The 19,060-nt window shown below is 40.4% G+C and overlaps 1 protein-coding gene across 1 annotated transcript in view; it reads left to right on the top strand.

Annotated features, from left to right (window-relative positions):
- Nucleotides 1-19,060, top strand: part of LOC131429956 (tyrosine-protein kinase Dnt) — a 291,002-nt gene that overhangs the window by 262,081 nt on the left and 9,861 nt on the right. The window contains exons 2-5 of the mRNA XM_058594500.1: nucleotides 13,599-13,965; nucleotides 14,034-14,789; nucleotides 14,852-15,071; nucleotides 15,144-15,220. Of these exons, the coding sequence (XP_058450483.1) occupies nucleotides 13,599-13,965; nucleotides 14,034-14,789; nucleotides 14,852-15,071; nucleotides 15,144-15,220 (1,420 nt within the window). The remainder of the gene's footprint in view (nucleotides 1-13,598; nucleotides 13,966-14,033; nucleotides 14,790-14,851; nucleotides 15,072-15,143; nucleotides 15,221-19,060) is intronic.

Below are 19,060 nucleotides of genomic sequence, written 5' to 3'. Positions count from 1 at the left end.
GCATTTCATAGAAATTCTCAAAATCATGTATCTCAAAAACTGAATTTTAAAAATATTTCAAAACCTTATTAAAGAATTTTTTTTGCATCTAATATTGAGAAGTACCTTATGATAAAAAAAGAACCGGAATTTTCATTTTAAAATTCTCGCGCTTGTCCAATCGGTAAACTTTTATTCTCTCAACGTTGGCAACACTTTTATCAGGAATCAGAACAAATTGGCTCAAATGGCACGTTCCCCTTGATATTTGGAGATTTGTGCCTTGCCATCAATTTGTTTTTAGCATCATTTTCCCGATATATAAGAGGGAAGGATTGAAAGGAAATGGTAAGGGTTGGACTAGGAGGATGGGAAAAATTGACGACACAAAAACACATAAAAGCAGAAGTAAATTCTGCACCCCTAAGAGATGCTGAACAATCTGCTGAGGATCACATTTAGTGGAAGCAGAAGGAAATTCTGAACCTCTACGAGGTCCCGAACAGTCTGCTGTTAATAAAACCTCCAACCCCCGAGAGGATTTAGAGATCTTACAAAAGCGACACCATTCTGCACTCCCGGAAGAATGCAGAACGACTCGCAGTATGTACGAGCAGAAGTAAATTCGGTACCCCCCAGAGGATGCCAGACAATCTGCCAAACCCTATTTAAGGTTAATACAGAAGGGATTCATTCACTCCAGGAAGAACGATGAACCCTTCTGACTATAGCTCCTTACCACATTGGGTGAGAAACGAGAGAATATCCTTCAATTTTAGCTCCGCATACACAGACTCAACCATGTATGGAGAACCAAAAACCCGGATACGTAGCTGCGTCAATGCGGGACAGTTACATATCAGATGATATGAAGTACCATAATCGCATTCACACAAATCACACGAATAATACTCAGCACGTTGAATAGTAGCCATGTGATAATTGAGTTTGCAATGTCCAGTCAGAGCTCTGACCAGAACACTTCAATGATACTTGGAGAAATGCAGTAGACACTTTGACATTTTCAGATCTAAATCTGGTAGAAATGCTTTGTCTGAGCGCAAGTTTGCAAGCTGCGCCAGTAGCTGGCATGTTTGGATGCAGCCCAAGAACGTATCTTGTGCTTTATCCAACTAGTTGAAAGTGGTAAAGCTGGTTCAGGACCAACGAAATCATTCGTTGCACCAGCTCTAGCCAACTCATCAGCCCATTCATTTCCAGTAATACCAGAATGGCCGGGTACCCATAAGAAGTAAACAGCATTTGAAATGCTGAGGTCTTCAATTTGAGTTCGACATGCGATCACTAGATTCGACCGTGAGTCATTCGAACTGAGTGCTTTTAAGGCTGCCTGACTGTCGGAACAAAAATAAATACGTTTACCACAGATCCTCTGCTGAAGTGCCGATTGTACTCCACACAGAATTGCGTAGATTTCTGCTTGGAACACAGTACAGTATCTACCAAGTGAATGAGACTGCTCCAGCCTATTTCACGACAGTAGATACCAGCACCAGCACGACCATTCAACAGAGAACCGTCCGTAAAACAAACTATGTGTTCATCAAGTTGTCGTTCCAGACAACCAGACAATCATTCCTAACGAAGAGGATAGCTCACATTGAATGTTTTAAAAGGAAAACTGCATGTGAGAGTTAGGTCACTAGGAGCGAGTAAATACTCATCCCACGTAACCATTTGAGACCACAAGCGAGTGTGACTGGTAGCATATTCTAATGGGTTACTGTTCCAAAGCCCTGTAACCCTAAGACGGTATGCACAAGATAATGCTTCTTGTTTTAGGAACACATGTAGTGGTTTAATGCACAGTAGCGCCTCTAGAGCAGCAGTAGGAGTTGTCGTGAATGCTCCTGTCATCGCCATTAGGACCATCCTTTGGAGATGATTTAGCTTTGACTGAACTGTCGCGACTTCTCCTTTCTGCCACCATACAAGACATCCATATGCTGAAATTGGTCTAACGATAGTAGTGTAGATCCAATGAATATATCTGGGTTTGAGTCCCCATGATTTTCCAAAAGCTCGTCTGCATTGGCCGAAAGCCATGCAAGCTCTTTTAATCCTGAAATCAATGTGAGCAGACCAATTCAGTTTTGAGTCAAGAATAACCCCGACGTATTTAACTTGATCGACCACAGTGACCCCTGAACCAAAGAACTGCAACGGACGAGCTCCTGTAATTATCCTACGATGAGTGAAAAGCACCATTGATGTTTTGCCCGGATTTACAGATAATCCAAACCTGACAACACCATTGTTCAACAGATCGCAGGGCTTGCTGCATTAAATCAAAGAGAGTGTTAATGCTTATACCGGTCATCAATATATGATAATCGTCGGCAAAACCATAAGTCGGAAATCCAAGGTTATTAAGTTTCCTTAACAAACTATCAGCGACTAGGTTCCATAAAAGTGGGGATAGTACACCACCTTGAGGACACCCACAGACACTCAGCTTTCTAATCTCTGGCCTGCCGAATCGATGATCAAAGAAGTTGATTGCTAAGCATTGCGTGTATCCAGTAAGGGAAAAACCCAAGATATTCCGTTCACGACTGCAATGTTTAACCTCCTGCAGCCATTCAGCCATCGGCACGGAAATACACCTTGACTTAGGAGTTCCTATTTTTGTGGCCTTTTACGACATGGAATAGGAAACCAGTGGATCAATTCTTGGTAAAAAATAATTCCGCCGGATGCCACACGGCTTACCTGTTTGGTGGACTTATACCACCGGTACAGGTGGACCGTAGCGTTATTCTTAGCAGTTGGGAAACCGCTACCGACACTACACGGCTATCTAGGCTGCTCAGAGAGGGAAGTTAACATTGATGGTCAACTTCCATGGATGGCCGTAAATATTTCAAAACCTTATTAAAGAATTTTTTTTGCATCTAATATTGAGAAGTACCTTATGATAAAAAAAGAACCGGAATTTTCATTTTAAAATTCTCGCGCTTGTCCAATCGGTAAACTTTTATTCTCTCAACGTTGGCAACACTTTTATACACATTCTGTCAAATTTTGACGCATATCGTACGATTAGTTTTTGTTTGGCGTCTATACAAAGAAGTTTTTTTTGTGTGGCAATTTTTATAATGGATGAAAATTTAGAACAACGTGCGTGCATCAAATTTTGTGTTTCAAATGGATTTAAGTGTTCCGAAACGTTGAAAATGTTAGAAAAGGCCTTTGGTGAATCGTGTCTAGGAAAAACACAGGCATACGAGTGTTATAAACGCTTCAAAGGTGGTCGTACAAGCTTGGATCATGATGAGATCCCTGGCCGCCCAACAACATCTGGTACTGAAGAAAACATTGAATCGGCGAAGCAAATCGTGTAGCAAAATCGTTCTGTACCGATTAGAGAGATTGCTGTGTTGTTGGGCATCTCTTATGGATCAGCCGAACACATTTAACTGATGTTTTGGGTTTGAAACGCGTCGCTTCTCGGCTGGTGCCAAAAAAGTTGAATTTCATTCAAAAACAGCGTCGTGTTGATGTGGCCAAAGAGATGATTTCCAACGCAGATAGTGACCCCACATTCATCGAATGCATCATAACTGGTGATGAGGTGTGGATCTATGAATATGACGTCAAAACCGCATAACAATCGACCGAATGGCGCTTCGAAGGCGAGCCGTTCTAAATTTTCATCCATTATAAAAATCGCCACACGAAAATTTTTCAACTTCTTTGTATAGACGCCAAACAAAAACTAATCGTACGATATGCGTCAAAATTTGACAGAATGTGTATAAAAGTGTTGCCAACGTTGAGAGAATAAAAGTTTACCGATTCAACAAGCGCGGGAATTTTAAAATGAAAATTCCGGTTCTTTTTTGATCATAAGGTATATAAACTTGTCATGAATACATTTTACTCTGGGCCTTTCTAGGAAAGATTTTCTGAGTATCGAAGTCCACTTTTTGCGACTCATTGCCCACCTGTTAACAATTTTTAATTTACTACCCACTGAAAATGAGCAAATGCCATCTAGTGGGCTGCAGGGACCAGTTTGGGAATCACTGGTCTGGATCAATTTTGGAAAACCAAAGCATGCAAAGTAGCTTTTTGAGACAAAGTCTACGTGCCTATGCAGTTTCATTCAAATCTGAGAAAGTGCTGCCAATATGCGAATACGATTTGGCGCGAAGTTCGTCCATATAGTAACCCGATCAACAGAGCATAACAGGATTCTATTAAAATTATATATGATCTTAATATTCATATCTCATTATGTTATAAATATGATTCCAAATCAGAAGCAAACATTCAGATTTTATTAAAATTATAGCAAGTCCAGATATTATTTCAGGTAAAACCATACTAGAGAATTGAGAAAAAAAAACACTTCAAACACTTTTGTCGATCAGGTTCTTGACTTTCAACCCGAAAAATGCTATGCTTCAATAAAGAGCAGTAGAGAACATTTTTTCCAATGTCACATACCTGAAGCTGCTTTTGAAAACATTAATTTGATATTTGATTTTGAAATGACGGCCTAAATTTTGAATTTGAGAACGTTCCTAAGTAATTCCTACTTGAATTGTGTAAAGTGTTTATTCAAATATTAATTATAAATTTAAAATAATATTGTTCAAGATAATTTTGCGCTTTTTCTCTTACGAATAAAGAAAGGTAAGGCAAAAGCTTTAAAACTCGAATAATAAATATTGTAAAAAGTGATATAGCATTCGACTCTGTTCATTGAAGTCTGCATTGTTTCCTCAGATATGATTTTCACAAGATTTGGAATCAAATGATTGATTGAATTCTTCAATTTTATCGGGGACCGATTTTTTTCCGAAAACACACAGTGATAAGAGTTAAAAATTTCAAAACGTCTTCAAAAGTGACGCTGCAATAAACGAAAAACTAAATCTAAACTGGGCTCAAAACCAAAATTTAAACTCAGCTCAATACTTTTTCGATTTATAGGTCATTTAGTTGCAGATTAAAAATAGCGACTTTAGATTTACCGCACCCCGGATGTACTGGAAATAGAGAAAAAAAATCTTCAAAAAAATTCGTATCGATTTATCTTTAGTTCATACTGTACTTTATACTATGTTGATCTAAGGATTTTTTACGTAGTTGTAAATAAAAATTTTTGGTAATATTACATTGAAAAATGTTCACTGAAGGCGCTGATGATATCATCATGGCCTAAAACAAACTAAAGTAACATCGAATCATTTTCACAATGTTTGGATCCAAAATCAGTAAAATTGAAATGAGTTGGTCCGATATATATCCTTTCAACCTCAGTTGGTTCTCATGCCCCGATGCAATCGTAGCGTATGTTGGCAACTAAAAACTTCCCGGTTCGGAACCAGTCGCTTAACTGTTCATGACATTTTCTATGGCAAATCAAATCGCCTAAAGGTATGCGATTTCATCTTACTTCGCGAAATCTGTTTTCAGATTTGCACGGTAAAACCTTACCCCTAAAAAAATTGGTAATAAAAGCTGAAAAGTCGTATTTAATTTGTAAAAAATTTAGATATAATATTGATATTTACATATCAAGGTTTGTAACAATTTTGTTATCACCTAGGTTAAATGTTTGTTATTTTAACTATTAACGAGGCCAAGATTATGACTACTTTAGATAGAAAAAACGAAACAACCCCAGATACAATTTTGTTCTCCCTTGTTGATCGGGAAGGTACCAACTTTTCCAGCGAGTTCTAAATTCGTGACGAATTTTGTCTGACCAATCGAAATAAACAGTGTGCGTAGGACAAATTTTTTTTCATATATTTATATAAACATAGAATGTTAATTTTGCCGGCGAACGACCGCAACTTGGTTAAAGCCAACGATATAAATAAACGACAAGAAAAAAAATAATTATTGACCAACCAAATCACAGTGCACCCTGCAAGGCGACAACCAATACGACACGTACGAAATGCCCAATTACCAACCAAATACCGACTCAGTTGACGAATTTCTTGATCCTCTTTGCTGTGAATCTGCGGTTGGTGTTATGACACTTTTGGGTTTCGCATCGCACTGTTAGGAATTTGCAAATTGTGCTTTAAATCACTTCACCAAGTTTGGTAGCCTTCCAATGCGACCGATGGCAACGACGACGGCGACGACGGATGGAGGCCCGGTCCGGTTCGGGTTTGTTTGCGACAGAATGTCGAGCAGCTCCATCAGTCTGTGATTATGAACGAAAAATGAGAATCTCGGTAGGTGCTCAGTTCGACTCGGACGTACGCTACCCGGGTGAAAGGTCCGGACCTGATACCGTATGCGTTCAGGTGGAGGCATGCATTCGGTCGTACACGAGCCGACAGGCCGGACACTTGAAGTGTGGTTATTTACGGCTAAAGAGGCTTTTTAGTGCTGCAAACACGACAGGATACCAACCGATGCCGTTGCTGCTTTCTCTGGGCCTTGTGGTAAACATGTACTGATTAAGTGTGTGGCTCAGGATGCTGATCCTCTATTCTCATGGTTAACGTTGTACTGCTTACCGACCGCTCAGCCGACAGTTCCGGCCCGACAGTCTGGCTAAGACTTCAGATGTCAAGTTGATAATATGACTTTATGTTCAAACAACCGTCGTTCGGATGGCTTTCAGGAGAGATAATATTGACATAATTTTACCAAGTAACAAGTGTCCGACTGGAAAACGAGCCATGAACGCAAACGAAACATCATAAAACTGAAACGAACTGCAATAAATTAGACTTTAACGACTCTACTAAAAAAAATAACAAACGACAGATCAGTTTGCCATAACCACTTATCTTCCGAACAACATCGAAACAATTAAAGTGCCCTCACTGCTTGCCAGATATCATATTCACTTTGTCAGCGCAACAAACTTGTCCGACACGAGCGTAAATCCTTCAAGATATTCCCGGACACCATCGGAACTCCAAAACGGAGTAATTTAATTAAAAACTTTATAATCGAATCGAACTTTGTGGGGCTATCAAATTTCGACCACATGTTGTTTCTGCCTGGACCAACACAGCGCGCGAATAATTCGTTCGTATTCAGGTCCTCGAGAACGAGATTAATTCCACCGCCCCTCTACCGTCCGTCCTCCTCACATGATTTTGCCTCAAGCTATTAGCTCAAGTTTATCGTGCAGTTCTCCGATTGGCATCCGTTCCACACCGCCCGTCGCATGACGGATCGTCGGGTTTTCGTCGACTTCCTGTTCAGCCCTGTCCTGTTTCTCTGCTGCTCTAGGCCAGCAGCTCCTTCGCGGCTCGTTATCTTTATCGGCTTTATGGTTTAATCTCGTTTCTGTTTGTTTTTATTAGCATTTTATCTTGTTTCGCCTTCTCGGGTTCCTTGTGCTGCGATATTCGGTTTTGCCACCTTGGTTGGTTTCTCGGGTCGAAAAATTCGCCCGAACCGAGCCGAAAAGATGCACCAGAAACATGCGGGTAGTTAGTATGTATACTTAACACGCCGGGTAGGTATCATATTTTTGGCTTCAAGTTTGTTGTAGCTGATGTTGCAGCCCCCTTGAGCACGATGGTGACGAGGTTCTCCCCCCCCACCCCCCCCCCCCCCCCCCGAATGCGAAAGGAAAGGCAAGGCGATGTGCACGAGAAGCCATACCAAGGAAACAAGTAACCCGTAAAAAGTATCGGATGGTGTGACAGTGACGTTTATGGCTGCCGATATGAGAAGGTGTCACATGAAATTTTACGTTCTGACGCGTCGGTTCATTACCGAAGGCAGCAGCACCACCTCCCCCGCTGGGTTCCGTGTTCGCATGGTTGTGAATTTTGTCTTTCGTAATTTGTTTTAGTGGAAAGAATTTTTCGTCGACATGATGTGATTGGATTTGTTGTACTTCTAGTCTTTTGGCATTTGTTCGGGATAACTGAGATTTCTCAGTTGATTATTATTTTTGTTAAAGAATAAAATGCCGGTGTTCTTGGAATATTCCTTTGGATGAAATATACTTAGCCTGTAGATTGTGAAAGACAACGATACGGCTTCATGGAACAATGACCCCGCTTTAGTTTTTACCAATTTTATAAGAGAAATTTCAGAAATCAATAAATAGAAGCAAAATCTGAATCATCTTGCTCCGATTTAGGTGAAACTTTGCACTCGTCTTCAGTAAAGCAAACCGCGTTTTAACATGCGCATATCTACAAATCGTTGTAATCCAGAAAATACGAGTGTTACAAGAATGAAACCCACGAAAAGTAGTCAAAAATCCATTCGGCACTTTAAAACAAATGACTGAAAAACCATATCAATCATGCTATCATATGGTTTTCCTCGAAATAGTTTTCTTAGATTCTTCAAGGAATAACCAGAATCGCTTTGTTTGGCCGTCTACTGATAATGACTACCGATCGGAGCAGTTTTGATGTTGATTTAGAATTTTTTTTACGTTTTTTGTTTTAAGTGATGGTATAAATTTTAAACACACTTCACACTACAACTCCGGAACCGGATAAAATTCAGGAATTCCTAATGGGACCACAGGACCTTTCATTTGAATCTAAGTTTGTGAAAATCGGTCGAACCATCGCTGAGAAAGGTGAGTGAGATCCATTTGGAAAAATATGAACACTATTTCCGGTGCCTCCGGAATCGGAAATCAGGGATCATGATAGCCGGAATCTGTTTTTTTTTGGCCGTCTCTTGATAATGACTATCGAATGGAATAGTTTTAAAGCCAGTTTCAAAAATTTTTCAAGTGTTTGTTTCATCCATTTAAGTGATGGTATATAATTTTTAACCCTTAATTGCATTGAGACCCAAATATGGGGCACACATTTCGAAAAATTCTACAAAGCGTTGTAATGTATATTTTTCACCGATTGCATGATGTTCCATATTTGGGACGCTCACAAAAACAACAAATTCATTGAATTCCCTTCATATCGAGAGAAGTTAGAGGCATCTACCTGACACAAAATGAGAATTTCGTACACAGCTGATTTCTTTTTCAGCTTTTTTTAATCCAGAAGCGTTCTATACTTAAAAAACTAAAAAAAATTGTTGTTGTTGTTTTGTAATTTACCATGCTATCAGGTGTACAACTTTGCTTCCGCCGTTTTTTTCCAAAGTTAAAAGCTTCATTGCGAAAAAGTGCTTACAGATGTATTATTCAAAGTATTGTCCGACGCTAGCGACAACTTTCTCCCATCTTTCCGTCAATTTTCGGATCCCGGCTCGAAAAAAGGAGTCCTCTTTTGACGCTATCTATGAAGCAATTCATTTTTCCAACTCTTCGAAGGATTGAAAATGTTGATCTGCCAGGCCGTGTGCCATCGAACGGAATAGGTGGAAGTCAGAAGGGGCGACATCTGGGGAATACGGCGGGTGGGGCAAGACTTCCCATTTTAGCGTTTCCAGGTACTTTTTGACCACTTTTGCGACGCGAGGGTGAACATTGTCGTGTTGAAGGATGACTTTGTTATGTCGCTCTTGATATTGTGGCCGCTTTTCTTTTAGCGCGCGTCTAAGGCGCATCAGTGCGTTCGGTAGCGATCTTCTGTGATGGTTTCACCCGGTTTCAAGAGCTCGTAGTAAATCACACCGAGCTGATCCCACCAAAATACAAATCAACATCTTAGCGCAGTGCGTATTCGGTTTTGCCTTCGACGAAGTAGCATGCCCGGGCTTCTCCCATGATTTTCTGCGTTTAGGATTATCGTATCGAACCACCGGTTACGATTCGATGTAAAAACTCCTTACGATTTTGTCTTTGAAGCAGTTGCTCACATACAAATAGACGGCGCTCGATGTCTCTCGGTTTCAACTCGTACGGCACCCAGTTTCCTTCTTTCTAAATCATACCCAGGGTCTTGAGACGTTTTGAAATGGCTTGCTGACTCACTCCTAACGATTCGGCAAGCTCTTCTTGGGTTTGGCACGAATCTTCATCAAGCAATGCTTCTAGTTGTTCATCTTTGAAGGTTTTTTCTCTTCCACCACCATGTTTGTCTTCGACATCGAAATTGCCATTTTTAAAAGCCACTCCCGACACGTTCTTTTACTCAGAGCAGCATCACCGAAAGTTTCTAAGAGCATTCGATGCGCTTCAGCTGCATTTTTTTCGAATTGTAACAGAAAAGTAAAACTTCCCTCAAATGGCAAGAATTGTGCAAATAAACAGACATTTTATAGTGTGAATAATACCAAAATAAGAACAAATGTCACTGAAACGGCGACGACAATTCCTTGGGAACTGTACACACTCACTTTAAAGGCATTATCATCTATGTATTTTGAACAGCCTCAGCCGGTACAACCACCTATCGGAAAACTGCGGAAGCAAAGTTGATTTTCGTGATTTTCAGATAATTTAATGCACAATGACTGTTTTTTCACCCCTGAAGGGGTAGTTTTGTAGGGGATTTTTTTGTATTTTCTGGACCCATCGAATAAAAAATTTAAGGCTGTTTTTGAAAAATCATGCAATTAAAGGTTAACACATTTTACCTTATAATTCCGAAACCGGTAGTCGGATCCAGATGAAATTCAGAAGTGTTGTATATAATCATAGGACTTTTAAATTGAGATCTAAGTTTGTAAAAATCGGTCACTCCATCTTTGAGAAAAATTGGTACACATGTTTCATTTATTTGCTCATTTCACCCCGTAACTCCAGCACCGGAAGTCCTATCCAAACTAAATTCAAAAATGTTGTATGGGATCATAAGACCTTTCATTTGAATCAAAGCTTGTGAAATTAGGTTCAGCCATCTTCAAAAAAAGGTATTGCAAAAAAAAGGTACATACATACATATACACACAGATATTTTGCTACTCGACGAACTGAGTCGAATGGTACATGACACTCGGCCTCACGGGCCTCAGTTCAAAAGTCGGTTTTCACAATGATTGCTTAACTTTTTTAATATGAGAAAGGCAAATTCAACAATATTCAACACTCTCTCAGAGGGTAAATCTTGAAAAGGTGCCCTATGGTATTTCACGACAAAATTGGTTGACCGTTCTCCTTGAAATTCAAGTGCAAAAGCAAAGTCTTGGTATTACATTCCTTTGGTGGAATTTGGCCTTTCTGTTTCAACAGACTTCGCAGCCGATTCTTAGTGTACAGAATCATTGCATGGCTAGTACTATGGATCCTACTGACACTAAGAATCCTTCCAGGTCGGGGCTCGAACATACGACAACTGGCTTGTAAGACCAGCGTCCTATACTTTAAACTCAGGCATATACATGGTTAGCAAGTTAATCTATATATATACATATAACCTCATGTTAATCATTCATAATTACTCATGATTTATAGCTCAAGTGTAATAGTAATCACTAACAATAATGATTGAATTAGCATTTATTCAAAGTGTGAAGAATTCAAAAATCCATTACGTCCAGTCTTTTTGACAAGCCAATATAACGAGAGGGTAAGCCCACTGCGCTCAATCATTGAAAAAAGTTCTTGTTTCTATGTGTCCGTTTTTCTTGTTATGCTTTGTGCGACGGTTCGCTCAACTGAAGCGCATAAAATTTTGCGCGCATTTTATGACGCTACATTTCACCTTAAAAAGAGCTTACATTTCCAACGTAACCTACTCTTTTTTATAACAGCTTGTCTAGTTGTGTACTCTACCATGTTTTGAAAGCTGCAGCACCGTTAAAATCGCAGTTTGCAATGAAGAATGATTGAACAGCTGTATACGAAATTAAAATTAATGAAATTTAAACCATTGGTTCCCAGTTCGTGATATCATTATTGAAAGACAGCGTAAGTGAGGTTCAGATTAATGTTCTGTATAAACAGTCATAAATTATACTCGAAAAACGACATTGCACCAACAACAACAACAAAAATAACAACTTCAGTTAGGCCACATTTCATTTGGCAAACGACTGTGTCGTAAGTCACTTATCTCATTTCGATCTGTTCAATATCACGCTCCTTCGCACAAGTTTCACATCTCAGCACACGCCGCACACGAAGCGTTGGTCCGGCCGGAGAGATAATATTTTTCATATCCTTACGACCGAAAGGTTGGAGGTAGAATGCAATTTGAAATAAATCACTCCGGCCACATTTTAGAGTAAATAAATAAATTTTACCTGGCTCACCTCGGAGCTTCGGTGGATGTTGTTACTTTTTTTTCTATATTTTTTTATACATTTATTCCGGTGGGTGTCCTACACACGTCCTCCTGCACAATGTATGGTGCGGGTTTTTGATTTTGTTCCTACCAGTTAGTCACTGTCGCTGTCGCATACCCATTCCGGTTAAGGGTGTCAACTGGAAGCCTTAAACGTGCGGAAACGAGAGGAATCAGACCTGAACCGAGTGGCCAGAAAGCAAAGCATCTGAAAGTTGATCCGACACGATCGCCGCAGTACCGGGATGTCCAGTAAATCAACCCAACCGAGTGCCTAAATAAAGGCCCAAAAGGACCGTCGGTTTTGTGCTTGCTAGCGTATGACGCATAATTTTTGTACCAGATACCAAAATATGACCATTTTCTTCATTTTTACCTACTGCCGAAAAATTAGCCCAAGGTGCACACCAGTTTGCTTTCCGGAAAGGTTGAATGAAACAAATTCTTGTTCGGTTTATTTATGTGTTTACATGTGTTGCTTCTCGGTACGGGTTGAAACATGAATAAAGAGACTGCGATTTCGTTTTGGTCGAGATGACAGAGGACCCATATATCTTGAATATAACACGAAAGGGAAGAAGTTGGGTTGAGGCAAATTTTAATATAATTTTTATGGGAAAACTTTATCCAACTAAAAACGAGTTCGTCAACGGGAAACGTGATTAGGTTAAAATTTTTTTTTCAATTTTTCGATCGTCTTATTCAATCAATATTATCTTTCAATTGAAATCTCAAATTTTCTTTTCGTGAAGAAACAACCTTCTTCGAAACGAATCAATAGCAAGTTACCGAAAAGCAAACAAATTGTTTTTCATTTCACTCCAAAGTAAGCCGCCTTGTCGACTCAATATCTCTCTCTCTCTCTTTATCTCTTTCCCGGGATGACTTTCATCTCTGACAAAATCCTACCTCCGGCCAGACCTTGCCAGAATGCAAGGAAAACAAGGTTTCATCTTTATCACTTCGCCAGAGTCGGCCAATTCCGATGGTTGTTCAAACGAGAATGAATGACGGGGGCCATGCTTAATAGTGCAGCTAACTGCCTCTTCCAAATTGAGAACGCTGTTTTTTTTTGTTCGACGATGGAGATGAAGTTCACGATTCAGGCGAGAAATATGAATTATAGCAGCCAGAAATGGCAAGCGATTGAAACATGGCCAACTGCGGTCTGACAGCGAGAACCGTCCGTCGGATGTGTGTTTGTGTAACGAGAATTAAAAAGGTCTGACCCTCTTGTTCGCCCTCTTTTTGAGATTTTCTTGTTAGCCAATCCGAAACGAGCTAATGATTTAATGTCGAGTTGCACGCAACGAAATCGATTTAGAAAACTGCGATCGGTTGGAAAGTCAAGCGTTAGGTTTGTATGCTAGACTGAATCGGGTTCAGGTTTTGAATTACATTGTCTACGCTTTCACGTCGAAAACAAATAACATGATTTCTAACATTCAATAACAAGGAAAGGAACTCTCCAAACTAAAACCTGCATTACTCTTCCCATTTCAGGACTCTCGGCGGAGTTGTACTACGTTCGCGAAGGTCAGGTCAACGAGTATGCGCTTCACTTCACCGTTCCGGTGCCAGCGAATGTTCAGGATATTTCCTTCACCTGGCAGAGCCTAGCCGGGAAACCACTGCCCTACAAGATCAACATTGTCACCTCGGATCCGATGGTTCTGCCGAAACCATCGATGAACATCTCCCGGATGGGTGAGATCCCAACGCAAATCGAAACATTTGCCATCGCTCTGAAGTGTGCCGGTCGCGATCCGGCCGAGGTCGAAGTCACGATCACCATCGAGGTCACGCTGAACCGGGCCACGGGAAATGCAACGGAGCTGGTGTTTCGGCGGAAGAAAATTTGCATCAACAAGTACGATGGCGTTGGTCGTAGTAACCGAACCAATCATTGTAATACCCTCTTCTTTTTTTAACTTACAGTGATCATCCCGAAGCCAACCAACCGGATCCGTATCTGTTGGAGACGGTCACTCACACCCCTAATGGGCTGATAACACTCATCGTCGGTGGCATCCTGGCGATCGTTCTGGTAACCATCCTGATCTCGATCGCCTATTGCGCCCGAGGATCTATGAAACGAAAGCCACATCATGCGCAACCTATTCGGACTTCTAGCTTTCAGCGCCTTCAAACGCATCCTCCTTCAGCACCATCCTCGATCGTATCTCCACCGTCGATCGCACCAACTATTGCAACTTTGTCCAGAAGCAAAATCTACGCCAACGCAGAACCAGAAGAACTCCAGCGGCGTATATCCGAACTAACAGTTCAACGCTGTCGGGTGCGATTGTCCTCGCTGCTCCAGGAAGGAACCTTCGGTCGTGTCTATCGTGGTTCCTACAACGACAGCCAAGAAGTGTTGGTCAAAACTGTCGGCCAGCATGCTTCCCAAATCCAAGTCTCACTGCTACTGCAGGAAGGAATGAGCCTCTACGGTGCCCAACATCCCGGTATCCTATCCGTACTGGGTGTGTCGATTGAGGATCACACCGCACCGTTCCTTCTCTACTTGGCCCCGGAAAATATGAGAAATTTGAAGATCTTTCTGCAGGAACCCGTAGCCCGAACGTTGACTACGATCCAGATAGTTAAAATTCAGCTTCAGCTGGCGCAAGCGTTGGGACACCTCCACAGTCACGGTGTGATCCATAAGGATATTGCAGCACGGAATTGCGTGTAAGTAGACTCGAAACGGTTGATTCGAGACGAACCTTTCTGACGAAACCCATTGTTTGCAGAATTGACGATCAGCTGCGAGTAAAGTTAGCAGATAACTCTCTATCGCGGGATCTATTCCCGGGCGATTACTACTGTCTGGGCGATAGCGAAAACCGCCCAATCAAGTGGTTAGCCCTGGAAGCCATCCAGTACAAACAGTTCAGCGAAGCGTCCGATACGTGGGCATTCGGAGTGCTGATGTGGGAACTGTGCACACTGGCCAGACAACCGTACGCTGAGGTAACTGCTTCAAAATTTTCACCAACAACTTCTTGCTAATCTATCACTTTCCCGCATCTCACACACACACAGGTTGATCCTTTCGAGATGGAACACTACCTTCGCGAGAATTACCGGTTGTCGCAGCCGATCAACTGTCCGGATGAACTGTAAGTATTTTTGGATATACAGTTTTCAGATCAAATGCTATTGCTTCAACCTAATCCAACTTGAGCAAAATTGCCCAAATTTTACCGCGGTTTTCCGAAGTTACGCGGATTTAAAAAGTTACGGAGTTGTTATGTGAATTTTCAGTCACGCGGTTCTCTTGTTTTGTCTTACAATTCACGAAACGAAAGATCTGGTGTTATCCCGATTTTTTTATGTTAACTCTCTGGCATTTCGAAAATGTTCAATATTTTTCGAAAAAATATTTTACACCAAGACGTTTAGCATAGAAAATGTTGATTCCGCGGATTTCTGCCCAGCTTTTGATACGATGGCGCGGTTTTCGCGCGAATTTCCAAAAACCTTTTTTTCACATTTTGAATCATTTGTTCAAAAAAAAAAGTTCAGTTTTATGAAACCCCAAAAAATTAAAAATGAGCGAACGTTTCAGCAATTGGTCGAGTTGCCCGAATTGATGAATTTGACTCACGGTCGAATCTAGTGATCGCATGTCGAACTCAAACTGAAGACCTCAGCATTTCAAATGCTGTGTACTTCTTATGGGTACCCGGCCATTCTGGTATTACTGGAAATGAATGGGCTGATGAGTTGGCTAGAGCTGGTGCTTTCGTTGGTCCTTTACCTTTACCACTTTCAACTAGTTGGATAAAGCACAAGATTCGTTCTTGGGCTGCATCCAAACATGCCAGCTACTGGCGCAGCTTGAAAACTTGCGCTCAGACAAAAGCATTTCTACCAGATTTAAATCTGAAAATGTCAAAGTGTCTACTACATTTTTCAAAGTATCAGTCAGAGCTCTGACTGGACATTGCAAACTCAATTATCACATGGCTACTATTCAACGTGCTTAGTATTATTCGTGTGATTTGTGTGAATGCGATTATGGTACTTCATATCATCTAATATGTAACTGTCCCGCATTGACGCAGCTACGTATCCGGGTTTTTGGTTCTCCATACATGGTTGAATCTGTGTATACGGAGCTAAAATTGAAGGATATTCTCTCGTTTCACACCCAATGTGGTATAGTCAGAAGGGTTCATCGTTCTTCCTGGAGTGAATGAATCCTTTCTGTATTCACCTTAAATAGGGTTTAGCAGATTGTTTGGCATCCTTTAGGGGGTACCGAATTTACTTATGCTCGTACATACTGCGAATCGTTCTGCATTCTTCCGGGAGTGCAGAATTGTGTCGTTTTTGTAAGATCTCTAAATCCTCTCGGGGGTTGGAGGTTTTATTAACAGCAGATTGTTCGGGACCTTCAGGTTCAGAATTTACTTCTGCTTCCACTAAATGTGATCCTCAGCAGATTGTTCAGCATCCCTTAGGGGTGCAGAATTTACTTCTGCTTTTATGTGTTTTTGTGTCGTCAATTTTTCCCATCCTCCTAGTCCAACCCTTACCATTTCCTTTCAATCCTTCCGTCTTATATATTGGGAAAATGATGCTAAAAACAAATTGATGGCAAGGCACAAATCTCCAAATATCAAGGGGAACGTGCCATTTGAGCCAATTTCCTGATTCCTGATCGAATTGATGAATTTACCAGGAGGCGGCTCTAGCAAATAATTTCTTCAGTGGACAAAACTTCAATTTTATGCTCTCCGATCACGAGTTAGAAAAGAAATGAAGAAGAAAAAGTTGAATTTTTTATCTAGTGTTGGACTCGACGGGATTCCATCCGAGGCGATAAGAAATTGTTCTAATAGTCCAACATTTTCAATTGCTCTTTGCGTTCTGGAATTTTTCATGAAATATGAAAGAAATCCTATGTGTTTCCAGTTTACAAAAGTATCCAACTACCGTGGAATTGCTGCTTTGTGCTCTGTATCGAATTTGTTTGGAATTATAGTTCAGGATTCTATAACACACAGTTGCTCTGACTACATATCTGATGGATTCATGCCAAAGCGTTCAACTTCCACAAATTCAGTAATCTACGCTTCCTTCATCATACGTTCTTTACATGCACGACTACAAGTAGTCTCTATATACACTGAGGTCTCTGTTTACGCGTACCGCATGAAAAAACCGCGTTACTTCGGAAATCCGCTTAAGAAAAAAACTTCAAAATGGAAATTTTTTTTTGCTGAAGTGTCAGAGAGTTGACTTAAAAAAATTTGAGTTAACGAAGTAACGCAACTAAAATGTTGGAATTTCTTTCTCAAGCTGTCAAAAAAAGACAAACATACTTGGAGAAGATCTGATTTATTGAAATTACAGATACATTGTTCATTGTTGAAAAAAAATTAGTGAACATTTGAAAACGGTCCGTGATCGGATGTTCGGCGAAGCTTCCGTTTGATGTCGGAACAGGAGCGTTGTACCAAATACAAATAATAAGTCCCATACAGACGATCCGCCAGTGTTTGGTTCACAGCCTGAACAAGTAAGCCTAGCAAATTACTCCCTTTCATTGCGATAGTTTGAAAATGTGGAAGGAGATCGTTTCTGGCAACGCTTCAAGCTAGTTGCTACGGTGCAAAACAAACTTGTTTGTTTATGTTTATCGTTGCTGTATTAAACTGCAACAATCAGTCTAAATATCACTGGCACTAGCACAAAAGATGAAAAATTAACACAAACACCCACGAATCTACAAATATCAATACAGCTAGTAGTATATTCATGGTGGCTTAACCATTCTAGATTATTGTTTAACTTACATTTCGCTTGTGATCTTGATTATCAGATAAAAACTGTTTGTTTATTTATTTTTCACTATAATAAACAGTAACTATGGTGAACTTGTTCGTACCCTTCAGTGTTGTTAGTTTTATAGAAAACTCGTTAAAGTACATTGTCACTCTGACAGTGTATCATGACAGTGTACCGCACGATGCAAAATGTGTCCTTGAAAATTTGTCGAAGTATTCCGTATTATAATTTGTATTTGGTTGTACGGTCTTCATGTCAACTTTGCGAATGCATTTCTTGATTCTACCAATCAACTGTTAGCAATTCGTGGCTCTCCAGTTATTTTTTGTACACCAAGAAGCTCAAAACCCCGAAGAAATCTTCGATTAGGTGACACTGAGGTAGATTTATCGGGTTGTGGTTTTTCAATCAATCATCACATAACGATCTCCAAGTTAAGTAGACTGGGGTTCAACGGACAATGTTTTGATTGGCTTCGATCATATCTAACTGGTCGTAAAATGGTACTGAAAATAGGAGACTGTACAACCTCACCATTTGCTGCTACCTCTGGAGTTCCTCGAGGAGATCACCTTGGACCGTTTATATTTTTATTGTATCTCAATGATCCAAATTTTTCAATCAAGTGTATGAAACTATCTTTCGCCGATGACTTTAAAATAATTTATATAATCAAATCTGCAGCTGACTCAGAGTTCCTACAAAAACAATTGTATAATTTAACTAATTGGTGTAATATCAACAAAATGGTTTTAAATTCCTCTAAACGCTCCGTCATCTCTTTTAGTCGCAAAAAGTCTGTATTCAAGTTTGACTATAATATTTCACAAACTCTTCTCGAACGCGCATCGTCTCTAAAGGACGTGGGTGTTCTACTGGATTCCATGTTAAATTTTAAGAAGCGCATAGACTCTACTATCTCCATAGCCTCGAGGCTATTAAGATTTATTTTCCAGTCGGTGTTGAACAGTCGTTCGCACCGCACGCGTATAGCTCTTGGCTCCTGGAATTTTTTTTTCTGGCTACCTAGAGTTTCATTGATTCAAGGCTTCAGTCTTTTTCAAGGCTACCTGAATCACTAACTAAGTGACTAAGTGATACAAAGAGTGATATTAGAGTGACTAAGTGATACAAAGAGTGATATTAGAGTGACTAAGAAATTA

The sequence above is a fragment of the Malaya genurostris genome, chromosome 2, assembly GCF_030247185.1.
Source record: "Malaya genurostris strain Urasoe2022 chromosome 2, Malgen_1.1, whole genome shotgun sequence".
NCBI lineage: Eukaryota > Metazoa > Arthropoda > Insecta > Diptera > Culicidae > Malaya > Malaya genurostris.
The sequence above is the reverse complement of the archived record's forward strand: the minus strand, read 5'-3'. Positions and strand labels throughout refer to the sequence as shown.